This window comes from Oncorhynchus nerka, linkage group LG26 (genome assembly GCF_034236695.1).
Source record: "Oncorhynchus nerka isolate Pitt River linkage group LG26, Oner_Uvic_2.0, whole genome shotgun sequence".
In the NCBI taxonomy this organism is placed as follows: Eukaryota; Metazoa; Chordata; class Actinopteri; order Salmoniformes; family Salmonidae; genus Oncorhynchus; species Oncorhynchus nerka.
In genome coordinates, this window is record NC_088421.1 from 24,843,565 (window position 1) to 24,858,161 (window position 14,597).

Sequence of the window (14,597 nt, forward strand, 5' to 3'; positions counted from 1 at the left end):
AAAATACCTCCAAAATAAATACTAACACAGTAACAGAGGAAAGGAAACACGTTAACGTTACTTCGCTATGAACAAGACATGTAGCTAACTATAACCTGCCTATAGAATCATTTAAGTTGTAATGTTAATGTGAAATCCATTTCACAAATAGTATAATAGATAGGCCCAAAAACATTTTATTAGCAGGACTACTAGCTAACGTTAGCTAGCTAAAGTAACATATGGCTATGTAAAAAAAAATTTTTTTTAAATAACGTTAGCGTGGCTCTTTTTCATTACATTAAACAACACAGATTGGCTTAGTAGCTATATAAACCACGATAGCTAGTAACCTACCTGTATATTAACTTGAAGAAATAGCTAGCTAATATCTGGTGAAGTGAGTTTGTTAGCTACCATTCTCAACAAACAACTATTATCGAAAAGGGGCGGTAACTAATGTCACATGTTTGCGTTGATTGGTTCGTTGTTGTGAGAAGCAATCCGTCGCGCGTAATCTACGTCTACACACGGTAATGACGCAAAACACTTTCGAGTCGCGCTGTGAGATTTGGCAGTGGTAAACAGATCTTTCTTGGTGGTGAAAACAGGTAAATAAACAGTACATGAATCCATGAGGTTAGTTTATAGTGTTTAACGTACACTAGGTTTAACTGATTTTGCAAATATCCTTTGACAAGCCATATTTGCTCAGTCAATCATTTGTCACACACCCACTTCTTCGTCGTGCTGCTGCGGCCCTAGAGAAGCGTAGCATGCTAACGTTAGCTAGTTTAATTTAGCCAATTAATGAGATCCAAACATTAGCTAGACACAGATTAATGCGATATTTTATTTTCATTTGCCAGAAGCCACAGATAATCTTTGACATCCCCCAGACAGTGATTTACGAGATGATTAGCATTTAGCAGACGTTTGTGGGTGACACAAGGCCTGCGATGAATGGACTGGAATGCAACAGCAATCGACAACAGTCAAATACCAAATGTGATTATTTTATTTTCCCCTTACTTCTGTAGGACAGCTATGAACTGGAGCAAGGGTGGCCCAAGTGGTAAGCGAGGGTTCGGGTTTGGAGGATTTTCCCTGGTGGTGGTGGTGGTGGTGGTGGTGGTGGAGGAGGAGGAGGAGGAAAGAAAGAAGAACTCACGTGCCTCAGAAATCCCACACGTCCTTCGGAGGCGCAGGGACAGCTGGAGGTTATGGCAAGAACCAGCAACTCCCTGCATTCTACAAGATAGGAACAAAAAGAGCAAATTTTGATGAAGAGAATGCGTGAGTATAGACTAATTTTTCCTTTAGGGTTGGGTTTGGTGTGCTTCGTATGCTGTATGATCAACCAGTTATGCAGGATGTATTACATTGATTTCAATACATTTGACTGGTGATAACTTTCCTAACCCATTTCCAGGTATTTTGAAGATGATGAAGAGGAGTCAAGCAGCACAGATTTGCCATATATCCCAGCTGAGAACTCCCCCACACGGCAACAATTCCAGTCTGGAGGGGGCTCAGACAGTGAGGATGATCCTCTGGATGCTTTCATGGCCCAAGTGGAGGTGAGTCATGGATTCCCCTCTTAGACCTGGATCATGTTGGAATATACACATTTTCTCCATAGTTTGTCTGTTTAAAATCTGGGGTTATTGTCACAGAGCTTTTGGGAAATATTGCAGAGGGTTTATTGTTCACCCTCTTGTCTGCTCTAGGACCAAGCAGCTAAAGACATGAAGAAACTGGAGGAAAAAGAGAAGGAAAAGAAGGCTGAAAAGTAAGATCCCTTCATTTCTACCCTTTAAGCTTAGGGCCTTGAAAATGACCTTGTCAATAATATAAGCAAAACTATTATTAGCAAAGGCCCTATTCAAGGACACCAGGCAAGCAGGTGTAGTATATTCTTCCCATTCACCTGTGTATTGATTTGCACATATTTCCATGGTTATTAGTCAAGTGTCAAAATTATTAATCTATTCTCATCCCAAAACTCTAGCATGTTATTAAGATACTGTAGATATAAAGTTCCCACTTCAACTGCAATCATTCACCACTGTGGAGCAGAAATATGTCTCATTTTAAATAATCTGTCTTGCCATTCAATTACCTTAAATTTCCCAGTTGGTCCATACTGTAGGTAACTAATCAAGCCTGCCTTGCATGGCGACTTTGTAGGGAGGGGATAAGCGTGACATTAGACAGGTTGTGGGGAATCATGGGTGAACAAACAAGTCGCAGGGAAGTTTTTTTTTTCTCCGCTTGTTTTTACAGGGGTATACGTGATGACATTGAAGAGGAAGATGAACAAGTAAGTGATCCATCCAACGTTCCTAATTTACTACTGATCAGAGAGCCTCCAGACCCCAACCTCCCCTCCTGACCCATCTATGGCCAAGTCTCACCACCTACCACATCTCTTGCTCTTTTTTTCTCTCTTTTACTCTATCGCTCTCTCACACTATGCTAACAAACCCAATTGCAGGTTGAATCCTTCGCCCTATCCTTCTTGGATATCTACATGCATACTTGTGGTGTCAATTATATATTTTTAATATACCCATGCCTAAACTAAGCATGTTGATTAATAGTTTATCATCTCTTTTCAAATATGCCATACTGTAATGAATGTTTACTATTAACTGTTGCTGTTCTTACTACTTTGTGAAGGGGGGTTATAAAATCTGACACTGATCAATTTCAGGCCAAATAACGCAAACACTGGTTTAAACTGAGTGTTAAAACATCAAATGGCTGAGACTCTGACATTGATATGGGTGATCATCAGAGCATTTTGCCGTTGACTGTATTTGAATGTATATCCCCCGGTTATGAGAGTGGTAAGAGTGCCTGCATGAATGTGTGCTACATTAGGCGTTTAAGCTGACCCTGGTTGACTCATGCGGCTGTGCTCTGTGCAGGAAGCCTACTTCCGCTACATGGCAGAGAATCCCACAGCTGGGCTGACCGCAGAGGACGAGGATGAGAACATAGACTATGACAGTGATGGGAATCCCATTGCCCCCACCACTAAGAAAATCATCATGCCCCTGCCCCCGATGGACCACTCTGAGGTAACAGCTGCATACTGCACCTATCTGAGCCAAGAGGCAGGAAGTTATGTTATCTTGTCAATTGGATTTTTTATTTTATTTTGTGTCTGAGGTCATACATTTATGTCATCCCCTTATAGATTGACTACCCACCTTTTGAGAGGAACTTCTACAACGAGCATGAGGAGCTTCTCAGCCTGACAGGCACAGAGGTGTTTGAGCTGAGACACAAACTCAACCTGCGGGTAAGTGTCTGGAGAAGGACACGCACACACACAACCACATCTAAACCCAACCACACAATCCTAGCCAACATACCACTTACAGACAACTGTTGTATGATCCCATTGTCTCTTTAATCAAAAGCCTTGTCTATTTATTTTGCTTCATTGACTTTGCAGGTGTCTGGTGCCGCCCCTCCTAAACTCTCCACCAGCTTCGCCCACTTTGGGTTTGACGAGCAGCTGATGCACATAATCCGCAAGTCGGAGTACACTCAGCCAACACCTATTCAGTGCCAGGTACCTAAGCAGCTTGTTTCCTAGGTCTTTTGTTTGGTACTTTCATATTGCTTTAGTAGCAAATTGGCCTCACCTGTATTTTCTTCCCCATCTGTCCTGTAGGGAGTTCCCATTGCCCTGAGTGGGCGTGACATGATTGGCATTGCAAAAACTGGTAGTGGCAAGACTGCAGCCTTCATCTGGCCCATGCTAGTTCACATCATGGACCAGAAGGAACTGGAGACTGGAGAGGGGCCCATTGCAGTCATCGTGTGCCCCACCAGGGAGCTCTGTCAGCAGGTAAGACAGCCAGGGAGAGATGGGTCAGGAACAAAACATTTCCATGACAAAAAGTTGATTGGGCCCCTGAAAATGATGGTTATGCTTCCCTAGATCCATGCGGAGTGTAAGCGTTTTGGGAAAGCCTACTCCCTGCGCTCGGTGGCGGTGTATGGAGGAGGCAGCATGTGGGAGCAGGCCAAGGCTCTTCAGGAGGGGGCAGAGATTGTTGTGTGCACCCCGGTATGAGCTCTAGTTGACAATCACTGTGGTAGACTGTGTTTAGTCTTTATGTATTGGAGGAAAATAATCCCCTGAGGTCATTTCACTTATTGGGTTGTGGATGTTGTTCTTCACACAGGGTCGTCTGATTGACCATGTGAAAAAGAAGGCCACCTCTCTGCAGAGAGTGACATACCTGGTGTTTGATGAGGCAGATAGGATGTTTGATATGGGCTTTGGTAAGTTGGCTTTCCCTTCTTTCTTTTGTTCCCAATGACCACTAGGCCCAGAAGATTGTTCACTGAAGATGGTTTGACACCTATTTATATCATATACTTTTGCAAACTTTTTTCAGAGTATCAAGTGAGATCCATTGCCAGCCATGTCCGACCTGATCGACAGAGTAAGTGTGTGTATGTGTGCATGTACACTTGTTAGAGGCTTTAGACAAGACTTCCCCATCCTATGAACTTTAACTTGACTCCTGTCCTCACAGCTCTTCTGTTCAGCGCCACCTTCCGTAAGAAGATTGAGAGGCTGGCTAGAGATATCCTGGTGGACCCCATCCGCGTGGTGCAGGGAGACATCGGGGAGGTCAGACCCGTGGCTCTTCTAACACCCTCTGATTGCCACTTCTATCATTTATTTAAAGTTCTACATTGCCAGAACAGTCAACCAGCTGGCGGCAGAACATTTTCTGGAGTTTAGTCATCTAATGCTCTTCAATCCTCCATCCTTCCTCCCCAGGCCAATGAGGATGTGACCCAGGTAGTGGAGATCATGCCCAGTGGGGTGGAGAAGTGGGGCTGGCTGACCCGCCGCCTGGTGGAGTTTACCTCCTCTGGCTCTGTACTTATCTTCGTCACCAAGAAGGCCAACTGTGAAGAGCTGGCCACCAACCTGACCCAGGAGGGCCACAGCCTGGGCCTGCTGCACGGAGACATGGACCAGAGTGAGAGGAACAAGGTCATCGCTGACTTCAAGAAGAAGAGTCTGCCCGTGCTGGTGGCCACCGACGTGGCAGGTGAGGTGGGGGTGGGCTGCAGACGAGGGGGTGGGGAATGAATGTGGCACAACGCTCCAATCATCAGAGATCTGTGTATGATTACACAGACACTGACAATGATTTGATAGTTTTTGCCTGAATTCCAGTGCTCCTACATACTTGTCATTCTATCATTCACTCCTTCTTTGCCATTTCCTCCCTAGCCCGTGGTCTGGATATCCCTTCAATACGCACAGTAGTGAACTATGACGTGGCTCGGGATATCGACACACACACACACCGAATTGGCCGAACAGGTCGTGCTGGAGAAAAGGGTGTTGCCTACACCCTTCTCACCAGGAAAGACACATCATTTGCAGGAGACCTTGTGCGTAACCTGGAGGGAGCCAATCAAAGTGTCTCTAAGGAGCTGATGGACTTGGCAATGCAGGTAAGCCATTCTACATGTCCCTGACTGACCATTGAGGACGGTTATGGAAAGGTTCATTTTATATGATGTCTTTACTGACCTCCTTTGATGTATTCCTCTCAGAATCCCTGGTTCAGGAAATCACGCTTCAAGGGTGGCAAAGGGAAGAAGCTAAACATTGGAGGAGGTGGTCTGGGCTACAAAGAGAGGCCAGGATTGGGAGCTGAAAGTTCTGTGAGTTGGCCATGTCTATTTGTAACATAAATGGTGTTATTTGTAGTGTTTTATCTTGTTGGTAGATCAGTGGCATAATAGTGTAACTCTTGGTAATTCTTGACATTTTGTTGTTTCTCCAGGAGCGTAGTGGTGGTGCTGCCATGGGTAACTATGAGGGCTACAGCAAGCCTACCGGAGCCATGGGAGACCGCATGTCAGCAATGAAGTCAGCCTTCCAGGTAATTAAACTGTCATTCACTATCTATTCTGTCAGCTTTAAATTATCCCATTTTCTCATTATTTCTGTACGTCTAGAAGTCCCTCTTTAATCGTTGTCTATTTTTCAGTCTCAGTATAAGAACCACTTTGTGGCGGCGTCCGGCATGGTTCCTAAACTCACCACTAAGTCCAGTAGCTCTTCAGGCTGGACCAGCGCTGGAAGTCTGAGCTCCGTCCCCACCGGGGCCCCTGAGGGCCCAGACCGGCCCCGTGGGCCCCCCTCCTTAGCCATGGCCCCTCCAGCAGCCCTCGGCATGGGCACCAAGATGGCAGGCTTCACCAGCGCTGGCTCCCTGAGCTCTGTGTCAGACAGCCAGGCCCCTGCTCCTCAGGGGAATGCCGCCCCACCCTCACCCAGGGAAGGGCCCCGTGACAGACATGGTGATGACAGGAGTCGCCATGGAGATGGCCACTATCGTGACAGGAGAGACAGGAGCGAGCGGCACAGTGGCGGGGGAGAGCGGGACCGCTATGGGAGCGGGACCGCCACGCAGACCGCGACAGATACGGGGACAAGGATCGCCATGGCAGCAGCGGGCGCCATGGCGATAGTCGTAATGGAGAGGGAAGTAGAAGGGACAGAGAGCGAGACGATTGTAGAGGTGACAGGGAGAGTGGAGACAGGGCAGGGAGTGAAGGAAGGGGGGACAGAGCTGAGGGGAAAGGAGACCGAGAGGAAGACAGCTTTGCAGTCCCAGATCCACCAAAACGCAAAAAGAGTAGGTGGGACAACTAAAGCACAAAACACATCACCTTTAAAGCAACCAACCAACTGTTCTTAGATGAGCATGCCTAGTCTGTAGATGCACAGCTGGTCATTTCAGCTGAAACATGCACAGAATTTCAAGGGTTAATGTGTGAACCGACCCTACTGCGCGGTCTAAATGCAAGGGGAAAGATATGCTATCCTGCATTGGTTGGGGATTCAGAAACATGACTCCTGATTGTCAGCTTGTCTGAAGAAGTGTTGAGATTTTGGATAGAGTTCCACTCTACTGTGCACGGAGAAAGAAATCTACTGTAAATATACCATCCAGATAGTTTAAACCTCACCATAAGTGAGATGATCAATCTTTCTGGTCAATAGAAGGGAGCAGTGGAGCTGTTATGCAGTCCTGAAGCCACAGAAAACACCTGTGATTTGAGATGTCTGTTGTATTCTTACGTCCTTTCTCACTGGACACCCCCTGTCGTTCTAGTTAAACTCTTAGCCCTGAGTAACCCAATAGCCCTATTGGACTAAATGTGAGTGTATATTATCAACCCACGTTAATGACAGATCTCCTTTTTTATTATAAGTGTACTACTTCCTGTGAATCCATCTGTGTTTGTGAACTTTGCAGCTTGTATTCACTTCTTAGTAAAGTGCCTCTGTGTAGGTGTTTTTATGCTTTTGAAAGTGGAGTGTATGTAAAATGTATTTGTTAATTTTTGTGTGAGGCTATGCTTGAGTTCATTCACAGGAGCATGTCAAGTATTTTTATTAAAAAAATGTCTTTGGCAGTTTATTTTGTTTGTCTATAGTTTCCTTTTCTGTTTGTAATTTGTCAATGGCAGTTCTATAAGTGTGCATTCTAAACATAGCTGCAGCTGACACAGCACTTCTGAACTGTAATAAACAAATTCACTTGGTCCCACATTTGTCACCACTCACTACGTTTTGACACCTGATATTGTAGAAGTGGTTATATACTAGTGAAAAACTGAACTCTCAAACGCCATTACATTCTATTTCAAAAGCTTCCAATTTGGAATTGGCTTCTGTCTTGAAAATGACTAGTCTTAGGCATGATAATACCTGTGAGATTCTCTGTTATATCTGTAATTTGCACACAAGATGTGAACAGCTGTCAATTGTGAGGATATAATTGGCAATTCCTTTTTGTATTTAACCCTTGATGCATTTTTGTTCATCGGTGTACTTGTAACTTCCATAGACAATAGGGTTAAGACTGAGTAGATACATGTGAAAAAACAATGGTCTAATTTTTGTTAATAAAATCATGTGGTTTTTAGTTGTGTCTTTTTGGATGGTTTGTTGGGTACCTTTTTAGAAGGTATCCAGAGCCAGCCACAACTCTGGGTGTGTCTCTTTCCTCACACATGGAGAATCTCAATTGCAATCTCTTTGTATCCATGCCACCTCCTCAAAAGCCATTGAATGAGAAATCCAGAGGTCCCTCCCCTCTGATCTTCTCTTCCAATGGGTTTTGAGGAAGAGGGAGGGTGTGAGGAGTATACAATTGAGAAAAGACCATGTTCTTCTGATTGACCATGTGAGAAAGATTGCCACCACCCAAGTTCTTCTGATTGACCATGCTGAGAGTAGGACAGGAATAACACACTGTGCTGGTTACTGGTGTTTGTGAGGCTGATCCCATGTTTGATATGGGCTTTGGTAAGTTGACTGGCTTTACTTTACCAAAGACTGGACTGTATTTTGTCACCTATTTATATATTATTTTGGTATCCTTTTTCAGAGTATCAAGTGAGGTCCAACACCAGCCATGTCCAGCCTGAGATGCCTGTAAGGAAGAATCTTAATTGTTTAACAGCAGTTGGCATCCAACTGGACTATAGTATAAATCCATTATACTTTGTGATAGAAAATACTGAATCAAATAAAAACACCCTTCAACTAACCCCACACTCATTAAAAATCCACTAGCACATTCCACTACTTTGACCCTATCTGCTCCTACAACATGCCAACGGCCTGGGAGGACGGGACACCACCACCAACACACACTGTAACTCTTCTGAAGTCAAATCTCATACAACCAAATCCTTCTCTGCAGTTGCCACCAGAACATCTATTTTTTGTTACTGAAGTATATATCACTTGTTGGTCTATCCCTCTTTGCTGGCACAGATATACTACTCACAGGGATCCTGCCAGGATCCCTCACCCTTGACCCATCCTCCACTACTTTCTTCACAGCCTCACCTTATGACACTACTCTGACTCTGGCCTCAACCTGCCTCTCTCGCACCGGACACTTCCAATACCTAGCAACATGGGCACCCCTACAGTTGCACAACTTTTTCCACAGAATCTACACAATCCTCTATCCCATGCCCTCCTGCACACTTCCCACATCTTGGAATCTTCCTCCTACACACTGGTGTGACATGACCATAAATGTGGCACCTGAAACACTGCAGTGGATTAGGCATGAAAGCTCTAACAGGATAACAGATATATCGTAACATGACTTTGGCAGGTAAAGACTGATTCAAAAGGACAGACTGTGACACCTCTGTTTTTGCCTCCCCTAAACCCATTAGAAGAGGTCAGAGAGGAGGGACCCTTTGCTTTCTCATCCAATGGGTTTTGAGGAGAGAGGACTCGTGGACTATGCAATTGAGATTCTCCTTATGTGCACATGTACACTTGTTAAAGGTGCATTTACACAGGCAGCTCCATTCAGATTTTTTTCTCTCACTAATTGGTCTTTTGTCCAATCAGATCAGCAATGAAAAAGATCTGAAGTGAAAATATTTGATTGGTGATTGGTTAAGAGACCAATTAATGCAAAAAATATAATAATTGGGCTGTTTGTCTAAACGCAGCCTTAGTGTACAAAACCCCTCCTACCTGGAGGGGAGTCTGCTACTTATTGGTCGCCACATACCTCAGTCAATGTAATACACCAAATCACGTCCACCTGAAAGAGGCGGACTACCTCTTTAAATATACACACCTGCAATAACTAGCCCCTTTCAAACCAAACCAGCATGGAACACATACCCATAAATGAAGCCATAAAGACCAAGCCTGTTTTAAAATGTCCAAATACTACCATCTCCCTGTTTTCTTGAAGACCTACCCATTGTGTTAACTCCCACCCAGCTGAATCAGACTTTAAGCTATTTTGCATAATGCCAAATCCTGGGATGGTAACACAATGGGGGAGTGTAGCAGCATACCAAGCAGCCACCCCGGCCTACCAAGTGGCCAATAAAGCATCCTACCAGGAGGCCTACCATATGGTCTACTAAATGACCTGCCAATCGGCTACCTGCAGGCTGGCTCCCTGCTACCCCCTCCGCAGGCTACCAGCTACACCCCGCCAAGGTGCTCTCCTTCTAGTGGTCAGTGTACCAAACCTCCCAGAGCACTCCTCCTCCAGCTAGTCGCAGCCTACAGTACATTCAGCAAGTATTCATATCCCTTGACCTATTCCACATTTTCTTGTTATTCAAAATAGGTGAGGACTTTTTTCTTCTACCATCTAAACATAATACCTCATGATGACAGGGAAAACATATTTTTAATTTATTTTGGCAAATGTATTGAAAATAAAATATAAAATCAAATCAAATCAAATTGTAAGTTGTTGATACACCCTGAGTCAATACTTTGTAAAAGCACCTATAGCACCGACTACAGCTGACTCGTTCTGGGTAAGTCTCTTAAGAGCTTTCTACACCTGGATTGTGCAACATTTACCTCTATTCTCTTCAAAATTCTTCGAGCTCTGTCAAAAAAAAAATTCAGGTCTTTGCCAAAGACTTTCAAGTAGATTTAAGTCAACTTTAACTTGGCCACTCCGGAAAACTCACTGTCTTATTGGTAAGCAACTCCAGTATAGATTTGGCCTTGTTTTTAGGTTATGGTCCTGCTGAAAGGTGAATTCCTCTCCCAGGGTCTTGTGGAACGCAGACTGAACCAGATTTTTCTCTAGGATATTGCCTGTGCTTAGCTCAGTTATAAAGGATTGGTGTCCCGCCTGCGGGACAGTTGAGCTAACGTAGGCTAATGTGATTAGCATGAGGTTGTAAGTAACAAGAGAATTTTCCAGGACGTAGACATATCTGATATTGGCAGAAAGCTTAACTTATTGTGAATCTAACTGCACTGTCCAATTTACAGTAGCTATTACAGTGAAAAAATACCATACTATTGTTTGAGGAGAGTGCACAGTTCTGAACTCGAAAATGTATTAAAAAAACAATTAGGCACGTTTGGGCAGTCTTGATACAACATTTTGAACAGAAATGCAATAGTTCATTGGATCACTCTAAAACGTTGCACATATACTGCTGCCATCTAGTGTCCAACATCTAAATTGTGCCTGGGCTGGAATAATACATTATGGCCTTTCTCTTGCGTTTCAAAAATTATGGTTAAAAGAGAAATTAAAAAGCATGTTTTTTTCTTTGTATTATCTTTTACCAGATCTAATGTTATATTCTCCTACATTAATTTAACATTTCCACAAACTTCAGTTTGTCCATTCAAATGGTATCAAGAATATGCATATCCTTGTTTCAGGTCCTGAGCAGTTAGATTTGTCATTTTAGGTGAAAACTGAAAAAAAGCATACACATAAGATGATGCAGCCACCACTATGCTTGAACCTATGGAGTGGTACTTGGTAAAGTACTGGATTTTCCTCAAACATCACACTTTGTATTCATGACAGAGTTAATTAGTTTGCCACTTTTTTGTTGCTGTATTACTTTAGTGCCTTGTTTTGGAATATTGTTTTATTCTCTACAGGCTTCCTTCTCTTCACTGTCAATTAGGGTTCGTATTGTGGAGAAACTACAATGTTGTTTATTCATCTATAGTTTCTTCTATCACACCATTATACTCTGTAACTGTTTTATAGTCACCTTTGAACAGTATGTTCTTCAATAAAGAGAGATCAGAGGCCTCCCGGGTGGTGCAGTGGTAAAATTGGGCGCTGTACTGCAGCGCCAGCTGTTTGCCACCAGAGAGTCTGGGGACAGCGCCCAGGCTCTGTCTTGTGAACCGGCCGCGACTGGGAGGTCCAGGGGCGACCACAATCGTGTCCTAGCGTCATCCGGGTTGGGATGGTTTGGCTGGTTCAGGAAATCCTTTCTCATCGCGCACCAGTGACTCCTGTGGCAGGCCGGTTAGCACTGGAGTAATAGGTTGCCAGGTGCACAGTTTTTCCTCCGTCAACATTGGTGCGTGCTGGCTAACTGGGTTGCTTTAGCCTGTGTCAAGAAGCAGTGAGCTTGGTTGGGTTAATCAGAGGACAAAAGCATGACTTTAATTTTTCTGCATAATTTTTCCAGAGCCCGTTTCGGGAGTTTTTGCGTTAAGACAAGATAGTAGCTACTAAAAAAAAACGAAATTGGGGAGAAAAAGGGGTCAAAAAAAAGCGTATCAGAGATGACTGCACAACCATCAAGATTAATTGTCAGATCCAAAAGATCTTTGTTTCTTGGGACCGAGAACTAGCATCTCTGTTTTGTCCGAATTTAAAAGTAGAACATTTGTCGCCGTCCACTTCCTTATGTGGGTAATTTTGGGCTTCACCATGTTTTATCGAAATTTTATGCTGTGTGTCGTCCGCAAAGCAGTGAAAGTTGACATTGTTTCCAAATTACATCACCAGGAGGTAAAATAATAGTGGACCTAAAACGGAACCTTGGGGAACACCGAAATGTACTGTTGATTTGTCAGAAGACAAACCATCCACAGAGATAAAATGTCTTTCCAATCTTTCCAACCAGGTCAGAACTTGTCCGTGTAGACCAAATTGGGTTTCCAATCTCTCCAAAAGAATGTGGTGATCGATGGTATCAAAATCAGCACTAAGGTCTAGGAGCACGAGGACAGATGCAGAGCCTTGGTCTGACACCATTAAAAGCTCATTTACCACCTTCACAGTCTCAGTGCAGTCTCAGTGCATTGTTTTTTCAAGAGCGGCAACAGCTTTTCTAACATTTTTGAGAGGAATTTATTATGGCCACTTTTAGTGAGTTTGGTACATATCTGGTGGATAGGGAGCCGATTTATTATATTCAACATAGGAGGGTCAAGCAAAGGAAGCAGCTCTTTAAGTAGTTTAGTTGGAATAGGGTCCAGTATGCAGCTTGAAGGTTTAAGAGGCCAAGACTATTTTCATCAGAGTCAAGTGTAAAGAGTTAGTATTAAAAAACTTGAGTGTCTCTCTTGATCATAGGTCCTGGCAGTGTTGTGCAGACTCGGGACAACTGAGCTTTGGAGAAATACGCAGATTTAAAGAGGAGTCTAATGATCATGATCTTTTCGTCAAAAGTGTGCTCTTCAAGGATGAATCGTGGTTTCAACTGTACCGAGAAGATGCTAGACAGTGTGTTTGGCGTTGTGTGGGTGAGCGGTTTGCTGATGTCAATGTTGTGAACAGAGTGCCCCATAGTGGTGGTGTGGATATGGTATGGGCAGGCATAAACTATGGATAATCTATGGATTTCCAGTTATGTGAAATCCATAGATCAGGGCCTAATTCATGTATTTCTATGAACTGATATCCTTATATGAACTGTAACTCAGTAAAATCTTTGAAATTGTTGCATGTTGTGTTTATTTTTGTTCAGTGTATATCAAAAATGTACTTCATTTTGATGAATATTACTAACCGATTAAACTAATTTTGGCCAAGGGATCCACAGAATAAATTTAGAGGGTGTAATACAATGTAATATTTATTAATTTACAATGTATTTTCTTAACCCTGGGCAACATGGGCCTGGGAGGCTCACACGAATATTGGTATCCACAGTTGTCCACCAATTATACATTTTTCAACTCAATACTTGTATTCCCTCTCATTTTTTTTTAACATGAATGCACTGTAATTTTAGCTCTAAAACTTACGTTTTCTCTCTTGCAGGATATTAGCTTTAAAACTGCAACAACAACTAAATCTCTTTGCCACATGACAATCTGTAGAATTTCAGGAAATTATCTTAAACTGCTAAATGTTCTCTCCGATGCCAAGAGATGGGCCTTTCAAATCTTCCTTCCATGGGCCTGAGACTTGCGTTGTCTGGCCATTCACTGCCCGAAGTCATAGTAAAACTCCTTGTATGCTACACACACAGCACCTCTGATCTGAAGCCTTACATACAATCTATCTGATACTCATCGAGCCAACATCAATGTGTTACGTGCAATACTGTTGCAGGCATTGCCATAGACCTGCAAGGTCTTCAGATTAAGTTGCCTCAAAAACAATTAGTTAGCGCGTACAGTATGTCTGATACTGAAAGTAATGTGTGTACAGGCCACTGGGCTCTGGTATAAAACATGGTAAATGATCCCACACCACCACCAACAACCATAATGCAATCACAATAACCCCCACTAGATGGTAGGTGTTTTCCAGTCTCAAGAGTAACAACCCCAACCCTTTTCTTTCAGTACAGAATAGCCCATACACCATCCCCCACTTAGACCCACAAACCCTTCTACTTCTAGTGTGATGAAGGCCTCTCAACATCTGTTTTCAATAACTGGACTCTGGGTCACCCTTGACTCCACACAAAACGCACTTACATGGACCTAACAGTTAATGAAGACATCAGCAGCAAACGACACAGCCATTTCACACTTAATTCTTTAGTCTTTTTTTTATTACCATACACAACCAATTGCTTTCATTATTTTAAGCACTACTATTATCATGTTCAACTTTTGCATGTATATCATATTTAAACACAGGTTCCCATCACAAAGCCAACTGTTGGCAAGACTGGGCATAACAGACTTGTGCTGTGAATGTTAGTTAAACTGAGCAGGAATTAAGGGTTGAATGTGCTATTCTTCGAACTGTTACAAATGATTTGAATTCGGCAGGATTTCTCAGCCTCTTAAATGTGGAACTTGTTCTATGCTGGGC

At 43.3% G+C, this 14,597-nt stretch overlaps 1 protein-coding gene across 1 annotated transcript; it reads left to right on the forward strand.

The window, feature by feature from the left end:
- The first annotated feature begins 485 nt into the window (after nucleotides 1-485).
- Nucleotides 486-7,970, forward strand: ddx42 (DEAD (Asp-Glu-Ala-Asp) box helicase 42). Its single transcript, XM_029636681.2, is given in 21 exon segments — nucleotides 486-590; nucleotides 1,020-1,089; nucleotides 1,092-1,146; nucleotides 1,149-1,275; nucleotides 1,412-1,559; nucleotides 1,710-1,771; nucleotides 2,266-2,302; nucleotides 2,913-3,065; nucleotides 3,185-3,289; nucleotides 3,446-3,565; nucleotides 3,668-3,844; nucleotides 3,938-4,066; nucleotides 4,185-4,284; nucleotides 4,401-4,448; nucleotides 4,542-4,639; nucleotides 4,793-5,069; nucleotides 5,255-5,481; nucleotides 5,584-5,694; nucleotides 5,817-5,915; nucleotides 6,024-6,429; nucleotides 6,432-7,970. Coding segments are annotated over 20 exon segments (2,802 nt in total). The 5' UTR covers nucleotides 486-590; nucleotides 1,020-1,026; the 3' UTR covers nucleotides 6,692-7,970.
- Nucleotides 7,971-14,597: the final 6,627 nt, after the last annotated feature.